General features: G+C 35.3%; 2 protein-coding genes across 2 annotated transcripts; one reads left to right on the top strand and one right to left on the bottom strand.

Annotated features, from left to right (window-relative positions):
* Window positions 1-1,868: 1,868 nt before the first annotated feature.
* On the bottom strand, window positions 1,869-11,289 carry LOC112573300 (ethanolaminephosphotransferase 1-like). Its single transcript, XM_025253530.1, has 9 exons — window positions 11,180-11,289; window positions 10,719-10,787; window positions 9,989-10,181; window positions 9,136-9,398; window positions 8,345-8,456; window positions 8,053-8,101; window positions 7,284-7,464; window positions 6,540-6,722; window positions 1,869-6,267 (listed from the first exon to the last, which is right to left on the bottom strand). Exons 1-9 carry the CDS (start codon window positions 11,234-11,236, stop codon window positions 6,199-6,201), a joined length of 1,176 nt encoding a protein of 391 aa, XP_025109315.1. The 5' UTR covers window positions 11,237-11,289; the 3' UTR covers window positions 1,869-6,198.
* A 31-nt stretch (window positions 11,290-11,320) lies between these two features.
* Window positions 11,321-15,561, top strand: LOC112573301 (poly(U)-specific endoribonuclease-B-like). The gene is given in 7 exon segments (XM_025253531.1): window positions 11,321-11,421; window positions 12,342-12,442; window positions 12,775-12,876; window positions 13,048-13,279; window positions 13,502-13,646; window positions 13,917-13,994; window positions 13,996-15,561. Coding segments are annotated over 7 exon segments (861 nt in total). The 5' UTR covers window positions 11,321-11,404; the 3' UTR covers window positions 14,182-15,561.
* Window positions 15,562-16,173: the final 612 nt, after the last annotated feature.

Below are 16,173 nucleotides of genomic sequence, written 5' to 3' on the forward strand. Positions count from 1 at the left end.
GAGAGGACAAGTTATACAAGCGTGCACAAACCCTGTGAAAACTCTTCGATGTCAGCTACCACGTGACTCCATCGACGTCTTTGTGGAGTTGTCTTCATCTCATCCTTTATGAAACAATACGCCGCTGTGACTAACCAGATGGCAGCGGATCTCTTTCTGGTTGTTCGTTAATCCAAAAAGCTGTGCATATTGGGTCCAAATGCTATGATGCTGATCTACCTCTTCTAGTGGTGTTTATAAGCTAATCGTGAAATGACACTAATGGTGGGTGGGAAAGGAGATTTATTCCACTGTGATGTATAAAAGGTAACGAGTGCATATTTCAAACCCATACCAAAGATCGAGAAAAAAAAATGAAACACTGACTTCTTATATGAAGCAGAGAGAGAGAGCGTAAACACGGAGGGCAGGTTCCATCCCTTTGACTTTAGCGTGAGCAAGCGCTCACTAGCAGCATAAACACAAGTCATTCCGCAAACGGTAGCGATTAACCGTAATTCGCTGTCATTTTACCTAGAGTTGAACTTGACTGTGATTTTTTTATTTTTATAAAGAATACTCTTCCATAATTTTGTTTTTAATGATATGTTTCCAATAACAGACGTTCAAAAGACCAGTGAATTTCGGTAGATTGTTTCAGTGGAATATATTTTTAAGTAGTTACATGTTATTGTTCATGATCTGTAAATCCATCAAATAATGATTATCACTGAGCACAGGTAAATGTTTATATGTATGATGATGGTTGGAAAGATGAATTTGGTGGGATGCAGTCTTTCAGCTGCATGATACCTAAAATAATAGTTGCAGCTAGATAATAATAATAAACGAATTGTGCAAAAGGTATAAAAAGACTACATAAAGCAGTATTAAGCAGAAGGTGACAAAAATTCTTATTTTGAACACTTAACCACACAACATTCCTGAACTCACACACCTTTATCATCCCTTTGCAATGTGGTGTCAATATTTATGCACAACTTTTTTAACAATCATCTTTTACGGCACGGGAGCATGTTGCTCTTTCAGATACCAACATACAGCAAGGAATTATCTTATCGCCTTTGCTACTCAGCATGCAGATGAAACATAAACTCTAAGGTCTAACCGTATTACTCTAAGCTGAAAATTTTGTCCTTTGTGTTTGAGGGACTTGGCATAAACCAAGTATCTCTGTGGGTGTCAATTTTCTTACGTTCAAAGAGTTTATGCTTGTTTTTTCAAAATTACTGGGGCTTTTTTCCCAAACCCTCAATCTGTGTAAATGGAGTAATAGAGGAAGTCCTTATTTCTGACCTAAATCTCACTCCAGATTCACATCCGCTGTCTTCAGGCTTCAATATCTTCAAGCCCTTGACATCCTCTTGTTGATCATCAAGAATAAAAGGAACGCAGAACGAGTCACTTTACCTGTACCACTCTCTACTGCCATCAATACTAGATTATATTGCCATCAAAGTTGGATTATGGGTGTGTGGTCTCTGGGCCTGCTAGGACACCATACATTGTCATGGTCTTTAAAATCTGCTCAAGATAATTTTGACAACCTCCATACACAGCTTCTCTGCTGAGGCAGGTAAAACCACCACTACACCCATGCGGGTGAAAACTTCTTTCTCAAACCTTCAAACTCATCACCTAAATCATGCTCTTCATATTGTAAATCTCCCCTCAGAGTTAACACAGATACAACACTCCTGACAAACAACCCATCTGCACCTACCCTACATGCCCAACCCCACCTTCAGGACATCACAAACACTGCAATGTCAGGGTAAAAACAACAACCAACCTTAATATCCGAAGGAATGGGAAATTTATAAACAGCAAACACAATATTGGTTTATAACAAATACAACATATGCATGTTAGCAATTCATTTTCTTTTTAATAAAATGAACTCAATGAATACATTGCAAGTTGAATTTTTTCAGGAACTGCTGGACACTTCACCATCTTAGCAACAGCATGCAAAGAAAGTAAACAAGGAAACACTTTCACAATTCTGAAGTTTAAATTTTAAAAAGTTCAAACATATGATGGCAGTCTCAGGTATCCTCCAAATTATTTATAAAAAGCACCCCCACTCCCACCCAAACTTAATGGTGTAGTCTTTCACCAATGTGAAAGTATGCATACTTTGATGCTAAAAATAAAACCACAAAAAAAAAACAACAACAAAAAAAAAAAACGAACACTAAAATGGACCACATGGTGTTGGAATCAGAGTTCATAGTCATTATCAACTCAGGAACAACTTAGCCTAAGAAACTGCTAGGGCAGAACAAGTATTAAACCTACCACCACAGTCTCTTTTCAATACAAATCAGCACATAGGCAATAAACATGAACATGTTTTTAAAAGCTTTTTGCACAGACATCAACTGCTGGTGCTTCTTTCCTAGGACATTTTCTCTTCGCTGCATTTATTGTCTTTTGAGTTGGGGAAGCTGTGTCCTAGATTTGTTTCTCAAGATGTCTGCACACACGCTTCAGCTATCATTCCTGTCACGATTCTTATGTTATCACATTTAGCAGCCGGTTCACACCATACCGAGTATACATAGACAGCTGTCTAAAAGCCAGACTCAGCATGCGACAAAAACTGTCCTGACGTTCCTGTAATCTGTCACCGCATGCTCAGTATAGTGGCCAGAGAGTTAAATCCCTTGTTAGTGTAGAGCATTGAATACTGAGATATGCTGTGACATCTACATAGTATTATATACATAATATTACTAACCCTAACCCTCTGGCCACTATAATGAGTATGCGGTGACAGACTACAGGAATGTCAGGACAACTTTTGTTTCATGCTGAGTATGCCTTTTAGACAGCTATCTCTGTATACTCGGTATGGTGCAAACCTGGTGCATTTAGCAAAAATATCTTCAACCTGTTAACCCTGAAGTCTATATAACACTGCCAGCTAGTGAGGCATGAGTAAACAAAACTAAATATTTCTAACATCTGTACTATACAACACATTTTCACAAATATACATTAACTAATGGAACTTCCATTCCCCTGAGAAATTAAACAGAAGTTTACTTTCCAAACAGTATGCAAAAGGCTTATTTTCACGTTTCTGTCTTGCAAGAAATTATTTGCTATAATTTTTAATATCACTAAAAAAATTACACGTTAGTCCTCAACGATAATGAACTTTTGCTTCCATATACTATGCAAACTGCTGGACTAGAAAAAAAATTATTCATTTGTACAGTGAATAGCTTCACTCTCCCCTCCAAAAAAAAAACTACACCATAAATCAATTATATTAATTTACTGTGCAGTAAAGCCAAATTATAAACATATGCTGCAGACTAAATCTATACCTTCACCTGTTTTGCACCTGTAAATATGCTTTTTTATGTTGACATTGTGTTGCAATGATCATCTTAGTCTGTGGTACATGCATAAACCATGACTTGCAACAATATTTGAAAGAACAATTCACTCATCTTCAAATAAAATATCACTCATCTTAACTAGAGCTGGGGAAATTGGGGTTTTTACACTTTTAGGCTATATTACAGCAAGGCAGCACATCCTGTAAACAGATGCCACATGCAGAGAACGAACAGCATGCCCGAGACAAGAGCTGAACCCAGGACAGCTAACCCTCACTGTATTGCTGACAGGTGCGCCTGATGTCTTAACTAGAAAATGAATAACCACATTTCCTCGTCACCCAGCCAGATGTGCATGGGACCACCCTGCTTAACCCCAAACAATCACAATGTAAAAGCCAAAATAAAATTAACAGGCTACAAAAGACATGGAATGGATGGTGGGAAGATGTAAAATAGCAAGTTCTAAAGTGATATATATAGCTGCACAGCATATCACATTGTTTGACAGTCAGCTAAACCAGGGATTGAATAAGCATTTTAGCAAAGTGTTTAGCAACATGTTACTGACCCTTGACCTCAAACACTATTTTTGAGGGCTACTGGTCCAAACTCAAAGTGAACTGCAGTCTGCATGTAATATCATGGTTAGCAGCTAAAATGTTTCAAACAACGACACACAAAAAAGAACTAGAAATAGTGATGTTGCAGCACTACTAGTCTAAGACACCAAGAAAGGACAACTTAGAAGTCTTCAGGCAAGAAGACAGATGCTAGAGTGTAGAGACTTCAGACTTTCTGTGCCCTTTGAAAAGCAATACTTTCTTTAGCTAAGTGTATTTCTACAGCATTTTATTTTACAAGAAAACACTACTACTATGTTTTGCACAGGGATTGATGCTAATTGGAGTGGTGAAAATCTTACATGAGAAAACTGCCATTATAAACAAGAAACTGGCATGTATCCAGGTAAAGCTAAAAATTCAACAACAAAAAAGGTAATCAAAACAATTTATGTGCAAATTTTGACCTCATGGTCATAAGTCTAAACAAATCAAAGTACAATTCACATATTTTATACAATATACAGCATACAACACAAATTTGTAAAGCAGTATTTGAGCAGATTTCAAAAATTAAGATGCACCAACACACAATGAATACAACTGGTTATGGTTCAGAGAAAAAGACTAGCTTATCAGCAATTATTATTTGTGCTATTTATCTCCATATCAAGCAGATTTAAGGGGAACATGCTTCTACACCAAGATGGATATGCTTTCGACACGTATAGATGATATGGTTAGCATGTTCTCTGAAGACAGGATCATTTAATTTTTTTAACATCAATTGACACACATTAAGACACCGCAATACTGCATCTACCATGTCATAACAATACAGTAAATAAGCATAACATTTTAAACATTACTGGATTATTCAAGTTCTGTGGTTGACTTTTTTCACAAAAATTCTACAACTGTCCAACTTCTCCACAAAATTAGTAAGACCACAAGTTTTGTTAAAAAAAATACACTAGATTCTCTAATTCTCTTTAAAATAAGAAATAAAAAAAGGAAAAATATTTAAGCAGACTGATAACACAGACCAAGGCATACTGTGACAAAAAAAATGTAGAAAGGAGTAAGACTAGTTCTCTAATCTTAAACAGAACTAGATCTGGAAGCACAGTTCTTTTTTCCTTTTTAGTTCTTTGAAAAAGAGTCTTATTTTGATGAAATCACACACACCTCTCTCTCTTAAAAATTGATAAACCACACATTCAGTCTCAACAAATAACATTGTTGCACAAGCTGCATGCTTATAAGTAGTCTCTGATGCAACATCAAGGCAAAATCATAACAAAAATGATACAGGTCAGAAATTTAATTAATGACTATACATGATTCCAAATGACTGCTTATGCAAAATGAAGCATCTGCATATGCAGTAATTAATACTGCTGATAGAACACTTACTTTCAACAAATAAGCACAAATACTTTGCTCCACTTCAACTCCCTGAGATACCTATTAGTATTAATATTACATGTTACTTGTTAAATTCATGAATAAATTAACAAGCAAATCAAAGGAGAGAAGAATTATTACACTTCTATAAAACACTTTTTCGAAAAGATGAGAATGCCATGACTAACAAAGCTCTGTATCAGTCAACTAGCCATACTGAAACATGCTGGAAATGGAAATACTTTTACAAACATGTGATTAAGATGATGTATTACACACCTAAAATTATCGGACCATTTACCTACGTGCATACACATGGGTAGGTGTGCAGGTATAAAAGTGAGGATACACAGATTAGAGAGGACACGTGGGACAAAAAATGCATAAGTAGTGTCTCAGGTTGTGTGTGTGTGGGGGGGGAACAGCAATTTATTATGTTTATGTTACAGGTACCTCCTTACTTCACTCCAATTGCATTTTCTGCACAAGGTCATAACCAAATAAAAATCTTGACTGTCATTATCTAGCAAATTCCTCTTGCAACTGTGCACACCCCAAAGTTACCCTACACAAAGTTAAACCAGATTAAAGCACCAAAGATGTTATGTTTAAAGACATTAGCACACTTAACACATTCATTTAAGGATTAGTAAGTTTAAAATGTTTGCATCACAGTGTGAAATGCTCCTGTCATCATTGCACCTTTCAGTATAAATTAAAAAACAGCACTCCAACCTCTGGCACTGAACTTGAAGTTATTAATTAATGACAGGCTAATGAAGTATCAAGCATACAATGGGACTGAGTGAAAGTCTGTCATTAGTAGCTGAGATCACAATCACTGTAGCGTATGCTTTGTGCACAGTTCTTGCTGATCACTCCACATCCAATTCAGGTTTGATTGAAAAGGCATTGATTTTAAAATGCATACACATCTCCTGTACCTGAAATATACAAAATATCAGGACTGTGATATATATGAAGTTCTTGTGGAAACCAAGATAAACATTCTAAAACCACAAAACAAACATCCAAAAAGATGAACGATGGGCATATTTTAAAACTGCAACTGAATTTTAATCTGGAAAAGGCAATAAATTACTGTGCTTACCAATTCACCACAAAACTTCACATTACAGGATGTTCTTTAGATATAAAAAAAAACTAGGAAGAAATGAACAAAAATGACATTTAAATTATTAAAAAATATACTCACCACTGAAATGCCAAACCATATGTGTGTTGTGGTGACATAAATGCAGTACACCCAAAGTAGATAAACTTCCCATATACCAAGTGGCATCAAAAGGGACATAGCCACAATAAAGAAGAGAGGCAATAACTTAGAATTCAGGAGTTCACATCGTGTGTTTGACATCTGCGCAATTATAAGCTGGCACTGTAATAAATGACAGCAAAATACAATTACTAATTATCACTTGGGAGCAGAAAAGCAAATAACCATTTTATAAATATGACAGTACATGTAAAAAATACTAACAAGAGATACTCTAAGAGGTCTGCAAATCAAAATGATCTACACATGGAGAACATTCAGCATGAAGATGTAACACTTACAATTTTTAGAAATACACCATTGTCTTTTTTTCTTTTTTTTTTTGCATTATCACTGCAAAATACTTAAGAAATTAATGGCCCCGAGACATGTTGCCAGTTTTGTAGTCTGTATTTTCCAATTAATCAGGACTGGGAAATTACTCTGCCTCTTTACATGTTGTGCTGGAATTTATTATACAGGTTTCTAGTCTCTATACTGCAAAATACATCATGCTTATGCTGTGAGCAAAAGTCTACTTCTAAAGATTTCTGTTTATTTAAAGAAAGAGAAGAAATCAAGGAAAGAATAAGCTGACATTATCTAAAATACATAAATAAAACTTCACTGTTCAAACATCAGGTAGCTCATAATGCAGTAGTGATCCATAAATAAAAAACATACAGCAATATTTGAAAAGGCTGTGCCAGTTGTCCAGTAGAGGAGACGAGGCTGATTGTCCAAGATACCATATGGAGAGAAAGTTGCCCATAGCAACATTAACCCAAACAGGACCAATGTCGATACAAGGGGTCGCATGGCTTCGCCAAAAGGTCTCATCTTTCCAGATTTGTCAGCATAAGATCTACCAAATTATATAGATCACATCCCATGACTTTATAGTGCTTGCTAATTATCTACAGTTACTATCATGTCAACCTCACATCCAGATCAACACTGAAAAGATCAAACTAGAACACCTATCTTGATTTCTTGGCATATATGCCCAACTAAAAAAAAAAAAAAAAAAACCCCAAACTCTAATTTTTACTACCAAATCACGCTCTCCCCACCACACACAAACAGAACAGTACTTTTGTCCATGTAACTTTGTGTTATATGTTGCCTGAAATTTGATATGCCTATATTTGCATCATTGGAAGAGAAAGGGATAAATCTGTTCTATATGTTGCATATAGTCTTAGATTAATGTACCTTAAACGTCATCTAATTTTGTACATTTGAAAATGGCAAGCGCTTTGAGCCACCTTTGAAGGCTGCACACAGCACTTCATAAATAACCCTTATTTTTATTATTTACTATAGTAGCATTTATATTTGTGAGAAATATGTTCACTCATTTCACTTACTAAATGACATTTTACAGCACTACGTCTTGGATCTTTCCTGTTAAAGTATAATGTGAATGATGGTTGGAAAAAAAAAAACTCACTTGTAAATATTCCAAAATGTGAATGGAAATGTTAAGCCAAAGAATCCCACTGCAACATAAATTAAAAAATAAATTTACTAAATTTATGTCGACACTGAACTAAAAATGGCATTTTTAAATGGCGACTGAAGCAATATTAAAAAAAGGAAAATTCATGATGCCTATGAACATGTATTGTCTGTATCCTCTGAGTGCTTCCTAATGGCTATAATCTAAGTAGTTCCTGCATATGTGTATGTGTGCAAGGTCTTTTCTAGTTACTCGTGTTTACTGTAGGAAAAAGGAAACTCACAGTAACAGCACATTTCAAAGAACTCTGCTGTAGAGATGTGTAAGAGAGGCAAGGTAAATTTCCACACTTCATAACCATAGAAGAAGGTGATCAAATACACCAATGTCATCCCCTGCACATAGGAACAATACCAGATATGCTTTCAAAATATCAAACACTTTTACATTTTCACTAAGACAAGACTCTATAAATTGGTACATGTCGTGGCAACTGCAAGTGTGTGCCTGGTGAAAGAAACTGGCAAGTCAAATGCTTTGTTATCTTGGAAATTATCGCCCCTTTCTGGTAGGTTGGTGGTTTGGTAAAAACCTGTTTCCGCCTAGAGGTGATTTTGAACTAGCAGGGGGAGGAAACTGGAGTACCTGGAGAAAACCCCTAACAGCCAGCCCTGTGAACAGATGTCACTTAAAGAGTCCCCAGGCAAGATTTGAACACACAGCCTTTCAATGCAGCAGTGGCAAAAGAATGTTTTGATCACTACACTCTTGGGCTCCCCACCCTTTAGAAGAGCTCATTTATTTTTAGGAAACGTTTAGAACACAATCATAAAGGCAAAAATCACTTTCTGAAAAGTAAATGTTTCAAAGATTTGTTTGGAATGACACAGTATTCTGAACAAAAGGACTTTCCCTGCTTTGTAAGAAAGAGCAAGAAGTGGCACATAACAAAGATTAAAAAGACTGTTGCTATGTTATTCCATTTAAAAATAAATGATGTTAGCTCCATACAAAACTTACTCCCTCACATAGGAATATAAGGAACAATAAAATCATTAATAAGAATAAACTTACCAGTTGACCAATGTCATATCCCCAAGGCAAAAAAAGAATGCCTGTATTATATTTCTCCCAGTGGGAAGTGATGAAGCACAGCATAATGCCAATCATAACCAAGTATACACGGTACACAGAAACTCCATATTCTCCACGCCCAAATATAGAGTACAGGCCAACAGGCAGGAAGAATGCTGCCCAGCTATCAAGCCCATGATCAAACAGTTCGCCCAGCGGGGAGCTGGATTTGGTGCGGCGTGCTTGTTTACCATCAATTCCATCTGAAATAAATTACCAATTATGTGATTATTAAGATGCCATGCAAGTTAGAAAATCTGCATAATATGCTAAATTAACAAAACCTGAACTTTCAAGCCTAACTTAAATGTGAATTAACAAGGAAAAGAATTCTAATAATTAATGAGGTGTGATATGTTAATATTTTCCACTAACACTCCTCCCGAGCAAAAGACTTGAACTCTTGCAATTACATCTGATAAATCCATCTATTCAAGAGCTTATGTTAATAATCCTATAGAGTTCATTATTTATTTCAAAAGACCTATTTGATCACCAGAAACTAATTCAGGACTGTAAGATCTTGAAGTCACCAACAAGACAAGAAATTATATCTACATAGGTAGCAATTAATTTTAGTTAAAACAATCGATCAGTTTCACACAATTTACGAAATAGCAAACTGCTGGTATCAGCAAAAAGTAAAATAAATGTAAACAACACAAGTTAGTTACATGTTATGATACAAGAATTTTATTAACCATGAGTTAAATCAATGCAGTGACACCAGCCAATAAATATTACCTAATCCCTATGTATGAAATGGTTTACATCTTTCCAACTAACAGCTCACCTAATGTGTGTGAAAGAAAGTTATTGAGAGCTGCCATAAGCCAAACCCAGTTAGGGATGGGTGGACTCTCTAGATGGTCCCTACTGGAGGCATAAAAGTGTGGATCATAGAATGTCAGCACTGCAAAGTTAACAATGAGTAGCACGAAGCCAGAAAATGTCAGGAGATTTGGAGCAACCCACACTGGCACCAGCTGAAAAGTATTAAAATTTTTGATGCTTTAAGAAAAGTACATTAAAATAATTCAGGTACATTAAACCTAAGCATCATCTTTAAAATAAGTAAAAATAAAAAACCACTCTTCGATACTATTTTGCAATGGATTTCAGGATTCAAACAGTGTGAGATAATGTGTTAAATCACATTTGTAAAAATATGGTCCAAGGTAATATAATCATTATGTTATTAAAAGTAAATAGGAGTAAAGTTTCTCTACATTTCTAAGATAGCATATTCTCCTGAAAAATGTCTCAATCATGAGTATAAAGAAACAGAACTTCCAGACCAATGGAAAACATGAAAAAACACACCTCTAGATTTTAATTAAGCTTATAATAAATCCCAGGTAACAGATCCTAAATCCTTGTGTAAAAAACATACATTATCTAATAAATTGGTATTTTACCTAGCTAAGGCAAACAGCACTATGGAAAACTGAAACATATCAAAGTTTATCCTCAATTTATTGTATAAGTTGGACAAAATAGCATTCACAAAAGCAATAAGTTACCTTAACTATCCTGTTCCAGAATGGATGGTAGATGTAGTTACTAATAGGACTCGTGTCAATGGCACTATACTGAAAAATAAACAAATAATGCATAACCCTTTACTGAAGGAAAAAAGTCTGTGTTCTAACAAATTTGGACATTTTGAGTTGGACCAAAATATAAGAAATTTTTGTATTTAATGTACAATATTCATGTCATTAAAAAATGAAAAAGATGTGAACACGAAACTTGTGATGATTAGACTGATCGCATGTCAGTCTGCCTTAGATTATAATGAAGTTTCTTATATATCTTCATATTGTTTGATCATGTACAACGCCGGCGTGACCAAGTGTTTAGTTAAACAATGTTTAACAAGGCAATAATACATATCACATGTATTTATATTAAAGCCGATCAAATCCAAATTTTTGTTTAACTTAAATATTGTAGACGCCAGCTAACATTTATTTGACAGTACCTTGTAATTATCGAATCCATCCAGGACTTCTTTCTGCAGATAATCGTGTATCGCCATGCTTCAGACTTTCGACAAACTGGAGACTTTCCTTTGATCTGATTGGTCTGAAAGATACCCGAGACAGAAAATGTAGCCAATGGTAATTGCGTTCATATGGCTTCACACCTCACACGTGAACATATGGGTCAAAGTTGAAAAATAAAGATTCATCGAAGCGTGCACATCATGGCCGATCCAACCCGGTATAAGATATTTTCCTTATTTTCTAAGCAACGTTGTAATTTGAAAATAAAGAATAATTTGTAAGATTGACGTGCAGTATATTTTCAAATAGCGCAAGGCTGAAACATAAAAATAGCATCGATCTTTACTATTCAAGTGAGACATAAATCTATATACACTACTGCTAGCTAATGGCTACAATTAATAACTGTAGAGGCATTTTTCAAGCTCAGAAGGGTAAATTATTAAAATATTTTTACAAATTTCAGTATAAAGAAAAGCGTTATAAATCGGTATAAACCGATCGGTAAGTTGGGGGAAGTGGGCGTGGCTGAGATGATGGTGTGACCGGAGACGCACTCGCTATCTGGTGCACTTATCTATAGCTGCGACAGAAGAAAATTATAAAATTATAAAACTAAAATATTTGTAGGTCTATGATGGCTTATATATCAATGTTCATTTCTTCCTATACACATGTTTTGATACAGTCTTCAAAACTGAATTATATGAGGTAGATGAAGGTGTGTGTATATGTGTGGGTTGTAGATGGGTGCGGGTGAGTCACACATAAACTAGGAGCAGAAGTATGACAGTTTAATTAAAGCTATTTCCATCGCAGCACAATTATATTGGTAAAACTGTTAACAAAGGCCTATGGGTTTATCTCCCTGGTTATGCATATTATAAATTCAATCAGGTCTCTAGTCCAAGAGCAAATGTTACAATAGGCCAAGAGTATAATATGAAACTGGACAAAATAAAGTTTATGAAAAGCTAATCAAAGATGTCAGTTTATTCTCTTGTGAAGTTTGTTTTAGGAGGAAATCATAACCCGATGTAACAGATGATGAATCAGTGTTATTTGTTTATTTTTTTGTATGTATTATTTTAATCTTTTCCCCATAACAAGTAGGGTTTGGTTTGTTTGTTTATATAGATTCAGTCCAGACAAAGAACTGTCAGAAATTCTTACAAAGCTATGGGAGATTGACACCAACAAATGCTACCCAGGAGTGGAATATGAAATAAATCTACAAGGTGTGTAAAGGTTATTTTAAATCATAATTTTTAATCAGGTACTGCTCCATGCTTTCTTATATTTATTGTTTTAGGTTATTGTGAATCTCAAATACACATTTATCAGAAAACTTATAATGAATAATACATATTTTTTTAAATAAATTATGTGGTAGACAATCTAGTACAAAACTGAATGCAAGCTCTCACCCCCCTCTCACACACACACATATTCACATAACTAAATTTGAGATTTTTGCTTTATGATATATGATGACTTTGCTTGTATTCTAATTTTCAGTAAAACTTTTAAAATCTTTTTAAATTATGATTTTCATGTGTTTTCTTGGCAGGATTCATCAGAAATATAAGGGATACAAACACTGACAGTGCCTCCAAAAATTTGTTTACATGGGTGGATGAAGAGAAGCTATTTAAGAGAGAGACTTACAGGAGTAAGTTACTACTCACTGGAATAACTTTTAAAGTCCCAGAATTGTTTTCTTGTCACATGAGCTGGTTTAGAACATTTAACTTAAATTGTTGGGTTCATAAACTTTTTAAAAAATGTGACAATCTGCATATGTTATAATATGCATGTAAGAAAAACAGTTTTGTATATACAGCTTTCAGAAACCTGCTAGATAACTATGAAATGGATGTGACAAAGGAAGAATCTGTCACGTGGGAGGAACGTAAGGAAAACAGTGATTTCCTGGATGCCATTATGAAGACAAAAGTAATGCAGGAAGCTCATAAGTTTCTTGTGTCAAAAGGAGCTGCTCCCGTAGATGATGTCAAATTCAAAAAATTGCTCCATGACACCTGGTTCCAACTTTACAGACGTAAAGGTGCCAGGTAAGTAGGAATGCATTAAATATTTTTTTTAAATGGTTGTAACACTGAAAATGATTTTGTGAAGGATAAGGAATAAGGTAATGATTCATTATGAAGCAAAATTACGAACCCAGTTGCAAAGTAGCAGAGCGCCCAAAACGGTAGAGTTTACATTCTAATGAGTATCTGTTGTTAAATATCCTGTCTGTAATCATAGTAAAATATTTTGAGTTTTTTTTTCAGGGGAGACAATTCATGCAGTTTTGAGCATGTATTTGTAGGGGAGGGACGAGGAAATGAAATCATTGGTCTGCACAACTGGATTCAGTTCTATTTGCAAGAGAAGGCGGGCAACATCAACTACCATGGATTTTTCCGCCGAGAAACGGTTGGTCTTGGCGTGAGAAAGAATATGTGTGTATAAGCTCACTTTCGATAAAGTGTGTGTAGGGATGCCTCCAAATGGGTATACCTATTAAAAAAGATGCATGAATCCATAATGATCTTGACTTCTTATTGGCTATCTTCTTCTTTTACTGCATGCTGTAAATGTCTAATGGCTCATATCTTAATTTCACCTACATGCTGAGGATTTTTTGTCATGCAGCACATTATCACATTGAACAGTGATGTGAGTTATACCTTCACAATATTGCAGGTGCGAGATGATGAGGTGGTGCGTCTGATTGCCATGCAGTTTGACTGGCGTGGAGTAGCTAGCAAACCCATGTGCAGCTGCTTTTGTTGGTTCGAGCCCGGAGTTTGAGGTTGCGGCATACACCATTTGCTTGCTGATAGATAAGGATGGCCATTCCAACTGCCAGATTGGTGAATATGAGATAGAACTGACTGTCCAAAGTTTTGGACAAGGACGACAACGCAAGCTAGGCACTGCCTATATGTCAGCTGCTAAACTCAAGTAATTTCATGATGGTCATCATTCTACATAAACAGGCTTTGTACTGTTGCAACAAAAGAAAGAGGTCAGGAATAAGAAAAAAGACATTTCTTCTTGTTCCTAATCACCCACAGTGGAGCATAGGGCCGAAAACGACATTTAAATCACAGTAAAATATACTGTCTATTGAATAGCCAATATTATAAATTGTTGGGCATTCATCCATCTGGCTGTGGGCTATAGTCACATTTTTAACATTAGAGTGTTTCCATAGGTGTGGAGACTGGATATAATTTCTGCAATGCATGGAGAAAGCATCATGAGTAGGATTTGTTGTTTTGAGGATAAGTAATTATTGTTCTTGTTTTGTGGGCTTTTATTATTTCTGATACTAATGCACAAATCAGGCCCTATCTGTAAAATGCATTAATGATACTTTTATTTGGTTAGTTTTCCACATGCTGCGTGCCTTTTAATTCCACACCATAACGAGTCAATGTTCATGTTTAATTCTACAGATCAGGTGCCATATATATATTTACATGTGGCTGTAGAGATGTAGACTTGAAAGATAGGCAAAGACAGCTAAAATCATCACAAAAATGCTAGTATTACCTGTTGCATTAGCCATCCCCTAGAACCTAGTGGGGTTACCTGGTTACCCAACACCATTAACAAGTGCCTGTTAAGGTGGTGATATTTTGTGTGTGTTTGATGAAGACAAAGTGAATCTCATTTTTAATTCTTTGATCTCTCTTTGCAAATCATTAGATCAAGTGTTGGTATTTTTTGTAATTGTGTAGAAACTAAATCTCCACATTTATTAACTAATATAATTTCTGCATGATGTCATTTTGTGTAAGCTGAGTTTAGATAAGAAGTGTGAGCATAATGAAATGCACATGCAGAAAATGTTCATATCTTGCTGAATTCTGGTTGTGATTCCTGCTCGTTCGTATTGCTTAATGGGGAGAGAAAATCCATGGAAATTTTTTACATTTTCACTGGCTAAACTTTTTCTTTAAAAATCTGTACCTTGATGATATGGTACCTTATCATGTTATGTGGTTTGGGGGCATTTTATTTTGCGTTTATGCATTTTGTTAATCAGATTTATTTCAGCTGCACAGTTTCTATACATTTTTGTTTAGAAAAATGATCTTTTTGCACAATTTTTCTAAAGTAATATATGCCTATATTTACACACATCTATATTTTGTGCAATATTAAATGTCTTATTTTGTTAGAATCTATATTTTTTTAATTAGAGGATCTGACTTGTGATCTTTTGCTAATTCTGCTGTCAGCAGAATAAACAATAAAGCCAGAAAAAAGAAAATAACAAGGAACTGTACTTATAGTTTTACAACATAAAGAAAGATCAGGCTGACATTCATCTTTTCAAGTCATGCTGTTTTGTCTTGTTACAATACTGTTTTATCTGTAAAGTTGAAGGGTATTGTGCATTCACCTTTAAAAAAAAATACCCGACGTGAATAATATTCTTGTATAAGTAGTTTTTATTTCCTTAGGAAATGTTTGGTTTCATCGTACCCTTGAAGCAATGTAAATCAATAGCTAAAAGTGAAAAAAATGAAAGGAGACATCGTACATCCACCGTACAGCACAATCTTATTATTGGATACATTGGATACCCTGCCATTGTCATGACGATGCAAATTGTATTTCACATCTTTCCAGTCTAACAGAAATAATCTCCAAAACCTTGCCTATGCCACTTTTTACAAAGTACTGACATCATGGATTGAAGGTGAAAAGTTTGTGTCTAGAAGCAGGCTGATGGTGCTGACGCCTGTACCACTTCTAAGGAAGAGTTTGTTCAGCTTCCTCAAGCGCTCCGCTTTGCCCCTCTCCAGGATGTCCAGGCTCATCCACAAACCGTGGCTCTCTTCACCAGTCGTCCCAGCGCAGTCTGTAGGCAAAGCACGTTAGCAATAATGACATCATTCAAAATTTCATTTCCGACATGCCTCTTATAAACTGAACTGTGAAATAT

This window comes from Pomacea canaliculata, linkage group LG10 (genome assembly GCF_003073045.1).
Source record: "Pomacea canaliculata isolate SZHN2017 linkage group LG10, ASM307304v1, whole genome shotgun sequence".
In the NCBI taxonomy this organism is placed as follows: Eukaryota; Metazoa; Mollusca; class Gastropoda; order Architaenioglossa; family Ampullariidae; genus Pomacea; species Pomacea canaliculata.